The sequence below is a fragment of the Canis aureus genome, chromosome 23 (genome assembly GCF_053574225.1).
Source record: "Canis aureus isolate CA01 chromosome 23, VMU_Caureus_v.1.0, whole genome shotgun sequence".
In the NCBI taxonomy this organism is placed as follows: domain Eukaryota; kingdom Metazoa; phylum Chordata; class Mammalia; order Carnivora; family Canidae; genus Canis; species Canis aureus.
The window spans coordinates 20133380-20150727 of NC_135633.1; the positions used below are offsets into that span (position 1 = coordinate 20133380).

Sequence of the window (17348 nt, forward strand, 5' to 3'; positions counted from 1 at the left end):
TCTGATGGATATATAAACGTTTGTTCCTTAAATGCTTTTTAAAGCATTAGCTCACTAGTTCCCTGCTAATGCACTGATAAGTCTTTGATGAATCTTTGACTCATTCTGCATTTATATAAGAGCCATGATTTTAAATCCTTAAAAATTATGTTTTACTGCATCCCTGGATCCATTCTGCACCAATTAGAGTCTCTGAAAGACACTTTAAACCAAAGCAGTATAATAAAAGACATCTTTTCTCCTTGGCTAAGCTGACAAAAGGCAAGTTCAAATCTGCCTGTGACATAATTCTATCATATTTAGTAGACAACCATGGCCTCAAAATATCTAAAGCAAAAATTTAAATACAGGAAAAAAATAATTCCATATTAGATTTAAAGCAAATATTCTCAATTGATAGGTTAAACAGCAAAAATTAGTATAGGAAGGTTTGAACTACATAATTAAAAAGCTTAATTTAATGGATGTATATGTGTCTATATATGTGTGCAGGGACTCAGTTATGGGAAAGTTTACATTCTTTTCAAGCACACCTAGAAAACTGGTTATATGGTAGGTCATAAAGTGTTTTAACCGATTTCAAAAAATATTTTCCAACAGAACACATTATCTGATAATTAGGTTAAAAATAACAAAAAGATAACTTTAAAAACTCTTACGTCTGGAAATTATGAACACTTCTATTTGACATATGAGCCACAGGAAAAAAAAAATCCCAGTGTAAGACAATGTTAGGACATGAATACTACTCCATATTCAAGCTTGGGAATTCAGCTAAAGTAGAAACTGAGGGGAATTTATAGCCTTAATGCTTGTAATAAAGAGGCTAGAAATCAGTAAGAATCTAACTTAAGACGTTAGCATACTAACAGAACAAATTCAAATGTAATGAATAAGAATTTACAAAATAGGGATCCCTGGGTTGCGCAGCGGTTTGGCACCTGCCTTTGGCCCCGGGCGCGATCCTGGAGACCTGGGATCAAATCCCATGTCGGGCTCCTGGTGCATGGAGCCTGCTTCTCCCTCTGCCTGTGTCTCTGCCTCTCTCTCTCTCTGTGACTATCATAAATAAGTAAAAATTAAAAAAAAAAAAAAAGAATTTACAAAATAAATTTTTCAAAAATGTAAAGAATAAAAAAAAAACCAACAAAGCTAAAGTTGTTTTGATCACCCTATTTATTCTTTGACTCTTTTTTTTCACTCCTTAACTACAGTATTTGAAATTGCAAACCCTTCTGTCTTCAGGGCTGGATTTAGGATGAGGGGAGTAATTTGGGTGATGCACAAAACTTAAGGAGATATGGAGAAACTCAGTAATCAAGATAAACATTTTAGTGGAATACTTTGTAAATCAAAATTCACCCAAAACATCCATGATAACTGAACACCAAAGATTTAAAGACAGCGTCTGACTCTGCCCTGGCACAAGATCCACCCCAGCAGCCTCCACAGTCCTCCAGTAAGTACTTCACTCCCCTCACCCTAGAAACACCCTGGAAACCAGGTGTGTTTCCAAAATTTAAATGACTAGAAATGCTTCTAGTATACAGTTATAGTGCAGGGTAAGAATTCCTTATGTTATGAAAGTACCTGACCAAAAAACAAGACTGAATTTTATTAAATGCCTTATCAACATTTACTGAAGTGATCATTTGGTCTTTCTACATCAATCTATATCCTAAATTATAACATGCCTCCTAATATTTGTCCTCTCGTATTTCGGATGCAAATCATAATATTCATGGTATATATATTTTTTTAAGATTTTATTTTTAAGTGATCTCTATACCCAATGTGGGGCTCAAATTCAAAACTCTGAGCTCAGTGGGATCCCTGGGTGGCGCAGCGGTTTAGCGCCTGCCTTTGGCCCAGGACGCGATCCTGGAGACCCGGGATTGAATCCCACATCAGGCTCCCGGTGCATGGAGCCTGCTTCTCCCTCTGCCTGTGTCTCTGCCTCTCTCTCTCTCTCTCTCTCTCTGTGACTATCATAAATAAATAAAAATTAAAAAAAAATACAAAAAAAAAAAAAACCAAAACTCTGAGCTCAGGAGGTACATGACTGAGCCACCCCAGGCACTCCTAATTCATGGTATATTTAAATTAAATTTTGGAAATTTCAAATATTTATATTTAGTCTTCATGTATATATTTATAAGTAACATCCAACTGTGAATTTCCTTATAGTGCTTTTTGAGATTTTACTATTAAAGTTTTGTAGTTTTATAAAAGAAAATGGTAAAGTTACCTTCCTCAGTGATGCTCTGAAATGGCTTAAAAAACGTAAGAATTTTCTCTTACCTGAAAGTTTGGTAGAAAGTACCTTGATAAGCATTTATTAACTCCTTTGTGGAGTTTTACTTGGGCATCTTGGAAATTTTATTGTCTATGAAGGATAAGATGTTCACTGCAGCCCAAAACTGCCATGTGAAGGGAATACCACTTCCTTGCTGCATACTTTCTTTTGTTATAACAACCCAAGGCTAGTCTTCTTTAGCCAGCATGACTGTCAAAACTGAGAACCCCATTAGTGACTCTCTCTAGGCATCATCTGTATAGATATTAGCTCCAATAACATTATCTGTGAATTTTCCCATGACTGCCACCTGCGCCTCCTTCTAATTGCTATGGTCAACTCTTTACCTCCAGCTCTGCCACATTGACACAGGGGTGATTATACCATCTATGAGACTTATCTCTTACAGACAAGGAGGGAAAAAAAATTGAGTCTTTGGTAGACTAAGGAAGACCACAACTTCATTGACACTATGCCCATCAAGAAGTGACTGCCCTCAAATCTGGGCTGGCTGCCCTGGACTGTTCCTGACCAATAGCATAAGATAGAAGTGACTTTGTGCCAGTCTGGGGCCTAACTTTCAAGGAATGGGCAGCTTCCACTTGGACCCTTTAAGTCCTAAACCCCCATAAGATAATTACCTTCCCTGCTGGAGAAACCATGTGGAAAGTCCCTAAGACTAGAGGGAAGAGATATCCAGCCAAACCCAACCTTCCAGCCATCTTTGCTAAGGTACCAGGCATGTGAGTGAAGTCACCCTGGACCCTCCAGAGCAACCTGGCTGCGAGCTGAGTATCACTGAAGGACCCCAAGTAATGTGTGGAGTGTAAGAAATGCTTAGCTGAGCCCCTCTGAATTCTAATCTACCAAGTCATGAGATAGAACAAAGCAGTAACTGCTTTAAGTCACTAAATTTTGGAATGGTTTTTCACATATTAATAAATAATTAAAAGTCTTTCACAGAAAAGGTTACTGAATCAGGTTTCTGTCAAAGCACATGACTTTAGCTCTAAACCCAATAATCCTATATCCACTTATATCTTTGCAACAGGCTACGGAAAATGTTCACTGAGGAAGTGGACTCCCACTTCAATTGAGACTGGCAATTCTCAAATCATAACATGCCTAAAAACTGCCTGGAAAATTATTTAAAATGCTAGTTCCTAAGGTTTTCATCCAGTTATTCTGATTCAGTAAGTCTGATACAGGGCTCAATAATCTGCATTTTAAGAAACACCCGAAGTATTTAGACACCAGTGGTCCCAGGAGCACACAAAGAAAAGCAGTCAGTAAAATATCCCAGATCTGGTGAGGCTGTGAAGTAAGCCAACTATGGGAGGGAGAGAAAGGAAAACAGACATTCTTATGTCATCTGCCCTGGCCCCGTCCTCTGGTGTCATTTCTAGGATTCTCACATCTGAATTCTAAAGCTCTGTATCCAATTAAAAACATGTCATACCTTTCACAGAGCTTTATGCTTTTCATTTTATTTTATAGCCTTTCAACTCCCATGTGAAGTATAACAGATATGTTACAGAGAAGTGACTCATCTACATCTAACAGACCTTAAACAGTCTGGGCATAAAGCACCTAAAGCTAAGAGGCCCAAGCCTAGTCACTCTGAGGCCTTCATTTTACTTTTAAAAAGAACATCAGGTTCTTCAAATCAGGGACACCGCCACCAGGAACCATCTTCATCATCATCATTATAATCGCGCTTAATGATGAGGTGTGGATTGCTAATTCGCACAGCTTCCAGCAGCTTCTGAGCTTCCTCATCAAATGCTTCTTTGCACACCCTGAGAAAACAAGGGAACACCTCTTCTCGCACTCAGATTTGTTTCTCTGAGAAAGACTGCAGTAGACCCAAATGAACATGGCTGGGAGTGGGGCAAGGAAAGTGTGAGGGATACACAGGAGAGGGAAGGCAGGAGGTGAAGGAAAATAGAGAGTAGAAATAGAAATAGACTAAAATTTAAGAGGATCCTCCAGGAGGCTTTTGCTTCTCAAACAAAACAGTACTACTGATAGCAACAGCTAACACATAACACTATTATGTGTTATATGCTAGGCACGGTTCTAACTACAGGTACCCTTAGCTGTTCAAAGATCATACCTATACCACTTCACCCTTATGAGAGACCTACATTAGCAACTGTTTTTGATAACCAAAGGAAGTCTAAAGATTTTTACTTTTCTCTCTCTCTCTCTCTCTCTCTCTCTCTCTCTCTCACACACACACACACACACACACACACACACACACACACACAGAGACAGGTAAAAAGCGAAAATAGCATTTGGATCTAGCAAGCCCCTTCTCTGGGACCTACACTGCCTCTCAGCACCATGCTGGCATAGCTTTAAACTGTCAGGCATCTGTGCTTTATATCAATTTATTTTGTGCATGTGTCCTAAGGTATCAGAAAAGCCTGAAAGAGGTTATTGTTTAGGTCCAGGAAAGCTAAAAAAAATTTCCCATATAAATTTAATTGTAATTGCTTCTCTGCTTTACATCATTTTGGCTTATGAAAGTTTTCATAGAAACACTCTACCTTCAGAATAGGCGCCCCCCCCCTTCCGAGTCAGCTGATCAATCCTCATAATAACACATGGGCAGATATCATTTCACCCATTTGTAGATAAGGAAACCAGAACACAGAGATTGGAGACTAGTGCAAGTTCAAATGTCTAGTAAGTTCCAGCTAGCTTTCAAACTCAGGTAGTCTTGCTTTAGAGTTCTTCGCTGTTACAACTATGCTACACTCTCAAAATTCCATGTCCTATGTGAGAAAAACAAATACGGGCCTCAAAAATATGCAAGGATCCACAATCAGGCTGATCCTTAGGCCTGCAGTAAATAAGTGGTTCCCCAAATCCCCTGTTACAGGAAACTTTCACCTTAAGAAGTTAATGAAGACTTACCCCAGAACTTTCAGTTTACATTCAGGAGACTTCAAGACTTCACATAACTTCATCATTCCTTCATACCCTAAAGTATTCTGTTTCAGGTTTATTTTTATCAGGTTTTGGTTGCTTCTAAGAGTATATGAGAGATCCTGACAGCACAGGGAGGTCAAACCACAGTATTCCAATCTGCAGGGAAGAGAGACTAAAGATAAAAATTTTATCCCAGAGAGCAAGAACGTAAGAGATCTGTGAGCTGGGAGTGTAGGAGGACTCCAAAGCTTAAAATGAAGGGAGCATAATTAGAGTAAATTTGAAGAATGTAAGTCCTTCTCATATTCATTATTACTAGATATTTATAGACTGAATATATCCCTTCCTAAATCAAGAATTCCAAGTTCATAATTATGGTCCAGGGAATAAATAGGAAAACACACTAAGAAAAGCTGAAGCAGTTAGATTTTTGATTATTAAAAGTATAGATGTGTAAGTAGACTTTTGAAATATGGTATTGAGTATTTCAAAAGCAAGGTATAGAATGAGGTCTCTAGCACTGTGCCATTTATGCAAATAGAAATGCATACACCAAAAAACATTATATCTTTTACAATGATACAATTATATGGCATATTTCAAACACAGTAGGCCAGCTGCCTACACAAGGGAAGGAAAATGGTTAAAGGAGATAAATTAACCAATAGTCAATAGAGGACATTTGTATAAACCAATGATACTACTAGTAATTGAAGTATTTTAAACTCAGCCTTCTACACCTGATGACATCCCCAAGCAACTAATCTTATGTTTACCTAGCCATTCAATAATTGAGTGCCTATATAGGTGCTGAGTTTAAAACATTTAAGTTGCTGCCTCCACATGGAACTCGCCATTAATGTGATAGAACAACAATTTCACTATTTATGACACGAGGTTAATATCACACAAAATAAACCGTAGGGTAAAAAGCACTAGGAGACATAAGAGGTTAAGAATTCATCAGGAAATAATCATTCTAAGTTTGCAGTCACTAATAATGGCTTCACAATATAGAAAATTAAAGATGCCTTGGTGGCTCACTGGTTGAGCGTCTGCCTTTGACTCAGACTGATCCCGGGGTCCTGGGATCAAGTTCTGCATCAGGCTGCCGCAGGAAGCCTGCTTCTCCTTCTGCCTATGTCTCTCTGCCTCTCTGTCTCTCTCATGAATAAATAAAATCTTTAAAAAAATGTATAGATGATCTGAATAACAGAATATTAATTCACTTATATACAATATGGCAATCCATAACTCTTCATATTAAGTGCATCATGGTACACATAGAAGAACTGACTATATACTAGGTCATGAGGCTAATATCAAATTTCAAAGAACTGTAATCATGCTTAGTATGTTCTCAGACCACAATGCAAGAGATTAAATATAAAAATATGACAAGAAACCCCTCATATTTGAAAATTAGGGAATATACTTTAAAATAACCCATAGATTGAAGAAAAAAATCATAAGGGAAGTTAAATATTTTAGACTCAAAAATAACAAATGGTGCATATAATATCAAATATAGGATGGAATTAATGCAATGATTTGAAGAAAAGTCATATGTTTAAGTGTTGGAAAAGGAGGAAATATTTATCCTCCAACTCAAGAATTTAAGAATGGTAAAATAAACTCAATAAAAGCAGAAATAAGATAAAATAATAATTAATGAAATAAAATATATAGAGAAGATCTATGTTGTGTTCTTTGAAAAAGTAAAACGAGAAAAAATTCAAACTGCCAATACCAGGAAAAGACAGGAGACATCACTAGATGTCTAAGTCACTGGAGTTGATCAGAAGTTGAGCAGAGAATAAAATTTTAGACACCTGCCAATAAGTTTTAAAATTCAGATGAAATGGATAAAATCGTAGGAATAATCTTACCAAGAATTACTCTAGAAAACTTACATAAATGTATAATTATTTTTAAAAATGAATCAGAAGTCAAATCTCCACACAAAGGAAATTCTGGATCATATAGCTTTACCAGAAATTTCCACGAAGTTCAAGGATGAAATAATTCCAATATTACACAAACTCCCCTAGAAAAGAGAAGAGGATCACTCCTGAACTCCTTTTTTTGAAAATACGATCATCTGGATACCAAAACTTGAAGGGGACTACACAAGAAATTTATAACCTAATCTCCTTTATAAACCAAGATATTAAAATATTCGTATAACCACAATGACATGTTGAAACACACCTGATTCACTAAAACTTTAAAAATTAAGTCAGACAAAACTGGCAAGAATAGAGAACAAGAACCATCACACACTACCAGGGGCAGATGAAATTAGTACAATCTTTTTTTTGACAAAATCTGATAAATTTGAGGACCTAGTCCCCATGATGTAATAAATCTACTCCTGTTTACCCTTGATGGATATATATGTATGTGCTTCAGAATTCATTATTGAAATATTCATCAGAAGCACTGGTTATAAAATAAAAACACAAAAGTCCACATATAATAGAAGGGTTACATAGTTTGTGGTATAGTCATTCACTGGAATACTTTACTGCGATAAAAATGACCTAAAAAAACTAACTACATGGGGATGCCTGGGTGGCTCAGCAGTTGAGCATCTGCCTTTGGCTCGGGGTGTGATCCTGGCGTCCTAGGATCAAATCCTGCATTGGGCTTTCTGCATGGAGCCTGCTTCTCCCTCTGCCTCTGTATCTCTCATGAATAAATAATTTTAAAAACTAACTACATGAAACAACTGGATGCCAAATTCCTAACAATGCACACAAAAAAATCATAACACAAAAGAATATACAGAGTAGGATCCTCTGTACATAAAATGCAGAACCTGGCATAATTTAATATATTGCCTAGGACTATATACACTCATGGTCACTGTACAAATAAATGATGGCCACAAAGATAAAGATAAAGGTTACTTTAGTTTCCTGGGCAAATTCAATTTACTGACCTGTTTTTTTTTAAAAACAAAAACAAAAAACAGGTTTATTTACTTGTTTGTATATATTTTATATTTCCTAGTGAAAATGTTTAAAATAGGACTTGGCAGATTTTTTTTCTGTGTATAAACATTTCAGTTTTTATTTAAATTCCCAGTTAGTTAACATACAGTGTAATATTTCAGGAATAGAATTTAGTGATTTATCACTTACATACAACACCCATGCTCATTACAAGTGCCATCCTTAATACTCATCACCCATCTAAGCCCATCTACCACCCACCTTCTCCCTCCATTAACTCTCGGTTTGTTCTCTATAGTTAAGGGTCTGTTTTGTATTTGCTTTTCTTGTTTTTGGTTTTGTTTGTTTTTTTGTTTTTTTAACTATCACTATCCAGCAATTGCATTACTAGGTATTTACCCAAAGGACACAAAAATGATTCAAAGGGATACATGCACTTGACGTTTATAGCAGTATTATCAATAACAGCCAAATAATGGAAAAAGCCCTAGTGTCCACTGATTATATATATATTTATATATATATAAATATCTCAATCAATCTCCTTTGCCATTCAGTGGCATTATTCAGCCATCAAAAAGGTGTAATGACATGCATGGAGCTAGAGTGTATTATGCTAAGGGAAATAAGGAAAGAAAAATCATATGATTTCAATCATATGGAATTTAAGAAACAAAAGAGATGAACATAGGAAGATCTTTAAAATATCAGGAGAGAAAAACAAAAATTAGAGAATTTAGGTGACATAAGAAGCAAAAAGGAGGTTGCCACTGCTGAAAATACACTCAGAAATATGTAGTATGGGTTAGAGAAAAAGTGAAAGAAAAGGAGTTTTTAAAAATTTATAAAGACAGACAAGAGATCCAACACAAGCATAATTAAGGACCCTGAAAATCAGATAAGCAGAAATTAAAGTAGGAACCCTACCAAAATAAAGAGCACCATCTATAGACTAAAATAGCACACCATTTCCCCAGAAAAATATTAATAAGGACAATTCTACACGGGAATGATTATTCCTGAAGAGCAATTCTATGGACTTGCAAGACAAAAACAATTTTTAACCAGTAAGGACACTGAAGGGGAAGAATCAGCTGGGCATGATGACCCAAATCAGTGGAACAATACAGACCACACTGGAGTGAGGTTAGAGGTTTGTTAAATGTGGAAGTATGGGCCACTGAGTGTCTCTTTATTGGAGATGGGACTGCTTTGGGCCAATTTTTTGCTCCCTTTATTGCCAATGATACCAAGATCAGCAGGTCCTGCTCCCTCTCATGAGTTGTAATGGATAACAAGGCTAACTTATTAGGTTATAAGCAGGATAAAATTACATTTCAGATCCAATAGTTACAATATATATTTTTATCACAACAACAATAAACAGTTGATGCATACATAGATAAAACAGCACTTTCTTGAAAGAGTCTGGGAGACAAAATATTTGTGTTTCTCACATACAGAACAAAATTCTTGACCCAGAGGTCAATAATTCATGCAATACAAGTAAAAATGTACTAGCCAATATCATTTCAAGATTTTAAAAAAATAAATATACGATTGAACATAAAAAGTACTCAAAACAGAAGATAAGATTTTCTTAGACCACAGGCTTCTTAAGAGCATAGATAGTAGGATGCCTAGGTGGCTCAGTCGATTAAGGGTCCAATTCTTCATTTTACCTCAGGTCATGATCTCAGGGTCAGGAGATCAAGCCCTACATTGGGCTCCATGCTCAGTGTGCAGAGTTTGCTTGGGATCCTCTCCCTCACCTCTCCCTCCACCGCTCCCCCTACTCACACTCTCCCTCTCCTCTCTGCCTCTACCTCTCTTTAGAATAAGAGATGTTAAAGATTTTAAAAGATTCAAAAATAAATCTTTTTTAAAAAGAGCATAGATAGCATTTTTCCAGATAGAAGACAATTGGCAAAATATTCAGTTTATTTATTTTTTTTTGAGAGAGAGAGAGTACACATGTGCAGGTGAGCTCACACAAGCCAGGGGAGGGGAGAGAACAGTAGAAGGAGAAGCAAAATCTTAAGCACCCAGTGTGATGTCCAATGCAGGGCTCAATCTCCTGACCCTGAGATCATGACCTGAGCCGAAATTAAGAGTTGGGCACTTAACCAACTGAGCCACCCAGGTGTTCCAAAAATCTTCAATTTAATAAGAGAAGTTCATTCAAAGACAGATGGAATATCTGAAAGATGACAGAACATAGAAGAGCTTAAAGCTAGTACCATTTACTTAATATAGACTCTGGCCAAGGCACTAAGGAGGACACTAAGAAACATGAAATACAGCTTCAATACTAATGCTTAATACACACTGATCCATATATTTGAAATTCAGATTCTCATTTCTGAGAGTAACTTACCTTCTATTCCATTTTTCATCCTCTTTTGTCTACTAAATTTCTTCTAGCCACACTAGCCACCAAATATGTAGCATTTTCTTGATGGAAAACTGAACTCACCCAAGCCTCTGAATATTGCAGTTTGGATGTCTCAAAGCCTCACACAGAATTTTTACTCCATCATCCCGCAGGTCATTGTGCCCAAGGTCCAGGTTCTGTAGGTGTGAGTTGTTCAGAATAGCAGAAGCCAGATCCAGACAACACATACTAGTAAGAACACAGCCCATCAATCTGCAAGAAATACAGAAGAAGTGAGACATTTGGTTGTGAAGCTTAATTAGTTATTCCTAGGAGAGAGGCCCAGGTATCTGAGCCTTTTCCCTGACCCCTTTTCTATCCACAATCCAGGATGCACATAGGAATGTCTAACATTATCAGCAGAAACAAATGGGATTTCTTAATGAGAAGAAAAAGCAGTGAATAAAGCTTCTTTCTCCCAAAAACACGTTATCTACCAAGCTTCCCAAATCAGAGGTATAAATACTTTTTCCTATCAAAACTAAAAAAAGGGGGGGGGATAGAAGTTTACCCAAGGAACCCACAGATCTCTGTGCTTTCAGTTTCTAATATATTTTTGAAATAAAAACACTTCCCAGGAATCTATCTTAAAATGTTGTTTACTGGGATGGCTGGGGGGGGCGGGGGGAGCTCAGTGGTTGAGTGTCTACCTTTGGGTCAGGTCATGATCCCAGGGTCCTGGGATCGAGTCCCACATCGGGTTCCCCACAGGGAGCCTGCTTCTCCCTCTGCCTGTGTGTGTGTCTCTCTCCCATGAATAAATAAAATCTTTTTTAAGAAAGCATTTTTTCCAAGCAGCAGCAGACTGCATATATGAATATATTTCTTTCAGTCTCCAGTAGGGGCAGTCAAGAGCATTTACAATCTGGCTTCCAGCATTCTCTTTCCATATTTCATCCCCATCCTAGTCACCAACCATACACATCCATTTTTCCCCCCAAACCTACCACCTCTATCTTCAGGTCTCTTCTCTCTTCCTACCTTCTGCCAAGGATATCTGCACCCAACAAAATCCTCCTCATCTTTCAAGGCTAAGGTAACTCAGTCCCCTCTGTTCCACTACTTGCTTCTTGGGACTTTTGTCCTATCTTTATAATACATGGAATATGTTCTAACTGGCTTTGTATTTATTTCCCTGACCTCAGCATTTTGTGAGATACTGGAGGGCAAGAGCATCACGTTAGTAACAGCTTTTAATGCCCTCAGAATGTAGCTTATATTTGTTGTCAACTTTGGTTAAAAGAATTGGCATGGGCTGCATAGAGGCTGTGAAGGTAGCTAAGAAACCAAAAGATTTGTCTATGTGTTTACAGCAGTGGTGAGGAGACAAAGTGCACTAACCAAACATCTTGCATGTATAGGTCACTTAGAAATTGTGGCTGACATAAAGGTATTGGATTTAACAATAATTTCCATGAAGTAAAACTTTGTCTTCCAGTTGAAACTTCAGAGAATCACATCATACACGTTTTCCTGAAGAAAGTACAGGTATTTACGGGACTCACAGGTTGAATCGCCTTATTGTTTACCAATGTGACAATCAACTATTAAACTCTTGTGGCAATTTGGCTATCCTGAGTCAGTCCAGTCAAGCCAAACACCTCTGGATATACCAACAATCTAGAGTTTATAGTTCTAAAATGCTGGAGTTTGACTTAATGACTTATCCGGGTGACTAGTCCCATGGGAGGCCCTGGTGGGAAAGGGAGCTAAGACCACTAAGTAATACCACTATGTTGCTTCACTCTAGCCACAACATTTACATATTGAAATATTAAACACTAAATATAGTGCATCTGTTAAAATAGCCAATAAGATAACTGTATATAAGTATTCAAACATTTCTGAAATACCATCATATGAAAAGGAAGCCTCAAAGTCCTATCTATGCAGGACTCACAATTACATATACACGCAGCATGCATGTGTGTGTAGACCCACTCACAGAATGGGAGGATATAATAAGAACAGCTATTGTTTAATAATGACTGGCTTGGGGATCCCTGGGTGGTGCAGTGGTTTAGCGCCTGCCTTTGGCCCAGGGCGCGATCCTGGAGACCCGGGATCGAGTCCCACATCGGGCTCCTGGTGCATGGAGCCTGCTTCTCCTTCTGCCTGTGTCTCTGCCTCTCTCTCTCTCTCTCTCTCTCTCTGTGTGACTATCATAAATAAATAAAAATTAAAAAAAAATGACTGGCTTGTTGGATATTTTTAAAAATTCCCTTCCTAGTGGGTGCCTGGGTGGGCTCAGTCCATTAAGCATCAGACTCTTGATTTCAGCCCAGGTCACAATCTCAGGGTCATGAGATCAAGCCCAAGAGTATGGCTCCCAGTAGGGTATGGAGTCTGCCTGAGATTCTCTCTCTCCTCCTCTGCTACCTTGCTTGCACATGCACTCTCTAAAAGAAAAAAAAGAATTGTCTTCCTAGTTTTTTTAGAAGTTGACCTATTTATAAACCTGAACTGAGGGGCACCTGGGGTAGCGGCTCAGTGGTTGAGTGTCTGCCTTTGGCTCAGGACAAAGGGGTCATGATCCCGGGTTCCTGAGATGGAGTCTCACATCAGGCTCTTTCACAGGGATCCTGCTTCTCCCTCTGCCTTTCTGTCTTTCATATGAATAAATAATCTTAAAAAAAAAAAAAAAGCTTAACTGAAAAGAAAAGTAAAGCATAATTTCTGCCTCATGGATATAAGGCAGAGGACACACAATAAACTCACAATAAACACAACCAAAAAATAAAATAAAATGGCTGATGTTCAGCCTGTTGTCTCTCTGGTCCTCCTTACCTGAGGGAGGTTGACTTTAATTACTGTAGTAACTGTTTAAGAAAAATCTGATGAACATATTTCCCGAACTTGTCTCAGGAAGGAGGAGAGGCAATCAGCTGTTTATTCTTTCTCTGACAGATACACAGCTCATCCCTTTCCTCATCTCCCCTGACCTCACAGTAGTGAAAGTACATAAAGGAAGGTCACAGAAAACCTACTCCAAGTCCTGAAGGTTACAGCTTGGATGCCGAAAGGCATCACACAGAAGCTTTATTCCATCATCTTGTATCCAGTTTGACCCCAGATCCAGATGTATCAGGCTCTTGTTGCACAGGAGAGCAGACGAGAGATGTTCACTGCTAAGTGAAGTGAAGTGGCAACGCCTTAGCCTATAGGAAGGACAATGTAAGCAAAGATGGAATCACTGCTTTACTGGCCAGAGATTTTTATCTTTGAAAAGGTTTCATGCTCTGGTCCCTTATTTGCCAGCACTATCTCAAATATTCTCTTCCCTCATTACCTCTTTGCCTGTATCCCTTGGGATACTTAGGTTTGTACCAAATTGCACAAACTGGATCCATGTTCTCAGAATTTTTCTTACTATAAGTGAAATGTTAACTTCTTCACACTGTACAGGAGTAATCATAATAAGTACTTTTTGTACATAATAGAAGTAGCATTTCCAGTCAGTAGGGAAAAGATTATACCATAAATAATTTGGGAAGGCAGACCTGACATATGGGGGAAATAAGTTTAAGCTTTATTAGAGTAAATTAGGAATAATTTAACATTTAAATTTAAAAAGTAAACCATAAGGAATAGGACATTAGTCTTTTTTTTTAAGAAATATATTTCCAATTATGACAAAACTTCCAGAAGAAGTCATAAGGAGAAAGATAATTTGACTTCACAAAAATTTTGAACTTCTATATTCTAAAAAGGACTATAAGCTAGGAATACAGCAACATGCTAGGTAAACTATTTGCAATATATAAAAAAATAATGTTTATAATGTATATGTGTTATTAATAATCATCATATATAACATATATAACAGAAAACATCCAGAGGAAAATTGGGCCTACAAAGAGGCAATGCTTAGAATACTAAAGGCCAAAAATATTTAAGAAGATGTTCAATAAATTATTTTTAGTTATTTTCAATTATCCAAATAATATTGATGGAAAAAATAGATATCCAGTGAGGATATTAAAATGCAGGCCCCAGACTGCCGAGGAAATATGAACAATCTCTGAAGAAATTTAAGCATATATGACAAAATAAAAATTTTGCCTCTAATTCCACATCTAAAATTGTCTAAGAGCAATGAAGAGAATAATCACACTGTGATATAGCCATACTATGGGATGCTACATTTCTGTTTAATGGTGTTAATATAGATCTGTTCTAAGCCCAGAAATGGAGCGGGACAGGCAGACTTTAGTCCTGAATCCATCATTTTCTTGTATAAGGCAAGCAACATAATCTTTCTCAGCCTCACATTTCCTACCTGTCCAATGAGGCACTTAGAACCTGGATGGCCAATCTGATACCAACAGGTGCTTTTCTACAGATTAAACAAATTTAGCACAGGGCCCAGCATAGAGTAAAGATACAATATGTGGTAGTTATTAACAGCATCATCCTTGTCATTTTCATTATGGATAACAAAGGAAAAAGGGACAGGATACGTTCATATTTTCCTTTTTAAAATATATTTCAAAATGTAATATACATCAGAAGGATGAAAACTAGTACAGTCTTACACAAGGCTCTGGAGTTTGCACTGTGGATGTTTCAAAGCATCATTCACAAGCTTTACTCCATCATCTCCCAAGATGTTATCCGCCAAGCACAAATGTGTCAGTCTTTTGTTGCTGATGAGAGCCAAGGAAAGATCCTCACAACCAGCTACCGTGAGGCCACAGCTTTCCAGGCTGAAAGAGAAACACAGGAAGGAATTATTCAAATACCAAAGCTCCTGTTTCTCTTCTCCTTTGCAGGGACTCTAGGCTGTAACTTATAGCCCCTACACCTCTGCTATAGAATCAACCTTTTCAATCTACTAAAATTACAAATGCCACTGCAGCTATATACAGTGGAGGGGAAAAGGGGGAAAATAATAAAAATAAGCAGTCATGAAGAAAAGCAGCATTTAAAAGTCAAACTAGGGACACCTCAGTGGCTCAGTGGTTGAGTGTCTGCTTTTGGCTCAGGTCATGATCCCACGTCCTAGGATTGAATCCTGCATCAGGCTTCCCACAGGGAGCCTGCTCCCTTCCTCTGCCTCTGTCTCTCATGAAAAAAAAATAAATAAAACAAATTAAAAAAAAATAAATCTAAAATAAGAAAATAAACAAATAAATATCAAAAAAGGAAGGAAAGGAGGCCTTTACATAGAGTTCACCCAGGCTTGACAGATGAGCCAAGTGGTGTCAAGGCCCAAGCAGTTTGCCCTTTCAGCTCTTCACTAAGCCACACAAGACTGCACAAAAGGATTCCAGGGAAAACAAATGAGCAAGACTTACGATAGTCTCTCTAGGTGACACTTGGGATGTCCTAAGGCCTCGCACAAGAGCTTGACTCCATCATCCAATAGGTGATTGGTGGACAGATTCAGAAATCTCAGGCTCTGACTTCTGATGAGAGCCTTGGAAATATTTAGACAGCAAAGTGTAGTTAGGTCGCAGGATTCCAAGCTGGAAAACAGCATAAAAGAACAGAAATGACCCTACTCAGAGAAGAGCTATGACAACCACTCACCCAGCCTGAGGGTATAGTATCCCAGGCTTTGTGACCAGTTCTGAAGACCAGCTTCCTTACATGGAGTGAGTTCCTTAATCAGCACAAGGCTCTAACAGCAGATTAGAAAAGGGAGGAATAGGAAGCTTGTTTCTTCCATCTCCACCTCTCCAATTCCTTATGGAAATTAGGTATGAATGTACTAAAAATATTCTTTAAAGATTATTTGAGAGAGAATGTGAGAGCATGTGTGGGCGACAGAGAAAGAGACTCCTCAACCAGACTCCCTGCTGAGCACAGAGCCTGATAGGAGGCTCCATCCCACAACCCTCAGATCATGACCTGAGCAGAAATCAAGAGTCAGATGCTTAACTGACTGAGCCACCCAGCTGTCCCCTAGGGTTTTTTTTTTTAATATTTTATTTATTCATGAGACAGAGACAGAGAGAGAGGCAGAGACACAGGCAGAGGGAGCAGCAGGATCCATGCAGGGACCCTGATGCCGGGACTCGATCCTGGTATTCCAGGATCACGTCCTTAGCCGAAGGCAAAGGCTCAACCACTGAGCCACCCGTGTCCCCCCTAAAGATATTTTTAAATGATAATCTTTTTTTAAGCCAGGAAGAATTTCCTCCAACTACAACCTGGAAGAAGGTGGACTAAGATACTGTGTACACCCTGACTTCTGAAACAAAGGGGCAGGACGTCGGGAACAAAAGGTGTGATTCCCACTGTTAAGAGCTCACCTATTCATAGGAGTCAATTCATGTTTTCTGAGGAACCTAGTCCTTAAGAGTAAAAATAAGTGAGTCAGAAACTAAATAATTTCTAAAAATAAAGAAGGGAAGCAGAAGAATGGAAGAAGTGCCGGTAGAGCCCACATTTTTAGAGGCTCCTATTTATGCTCAGAGGAGCCTGGGCCTGATACCAGCTCCAAGAGAAGGCAGGTGACAACAGGTTCCAAAAACTTGGAGTTGCTCTAATTCCTTCTTTGAACCAAGCACGTATCAACTCCATTCCTCAGGAATTGGTTCTCTTCATCAAAATAAGGGTGTCCATAGGTAGGAAAGAGCTGCTCCCTCCTCAATCCAGAACTAGACTTCAACATATGACTAAGGACACAGCCTAAGGCTGAAAACTTCAACTTGCCCTGAAAAGGTGTCACGGACTGAATTGACTTCAACATACAAATTTCGGGGAACACCAAACT

At 38.2% G+C, this 17348-nt stretch overlaps 1 protein-coding gene across 5 annotated transcripts in view; it reads right to left on the bottom strand.

Moving 5' to 3' along the window:
* Positions 1 to 1158: 1158 nt before the first annotated feature.
* The window catches only part of NLRP14 (NLR family pyrin domain containing 14), a 44712-nt gene continuing 28522 nt past the window's right edge, over positions 1159 to 17348 (bottom strand). For 3 of the 5 annotated variants that reach the window (XM_077866648.1, XM_077866646.1, XM_077866649.1), the window contains 6 exons: positions 15925 to 16095; positions 15163 to 15333; positions 13615 to 13785; positions 10670 to 10840; positions 5222 to 5392; positions 3753 to 4095 (listed from right to left, as the gene is read on the bottom strand). In XM_077866648.1, the coding sequence (XP_077722774.1) occupies positions 3963 to 4095; positions 5222 to 5392; positions 10670 to 10840; positions 13615 to 13785; positions 15163 to 15333; positions 15925 to 16095 (988 nt within the window). In that variant the 3' untranslated portion in view covers positions 3753 to 3962. Of the gene's footprint in view, positions 2507 to 3752; positions 4096 to 5221; positions 5409 to 10669; positions 10841 to 13614; positions 13786 to 15162; positions 15334 to 15924; positions 16096 to 17348 lie in introns of those variants that run through there. The other 2 variants (XM_077866647.1, XR_013362117.1) reach the window with 2 other exon arrangements.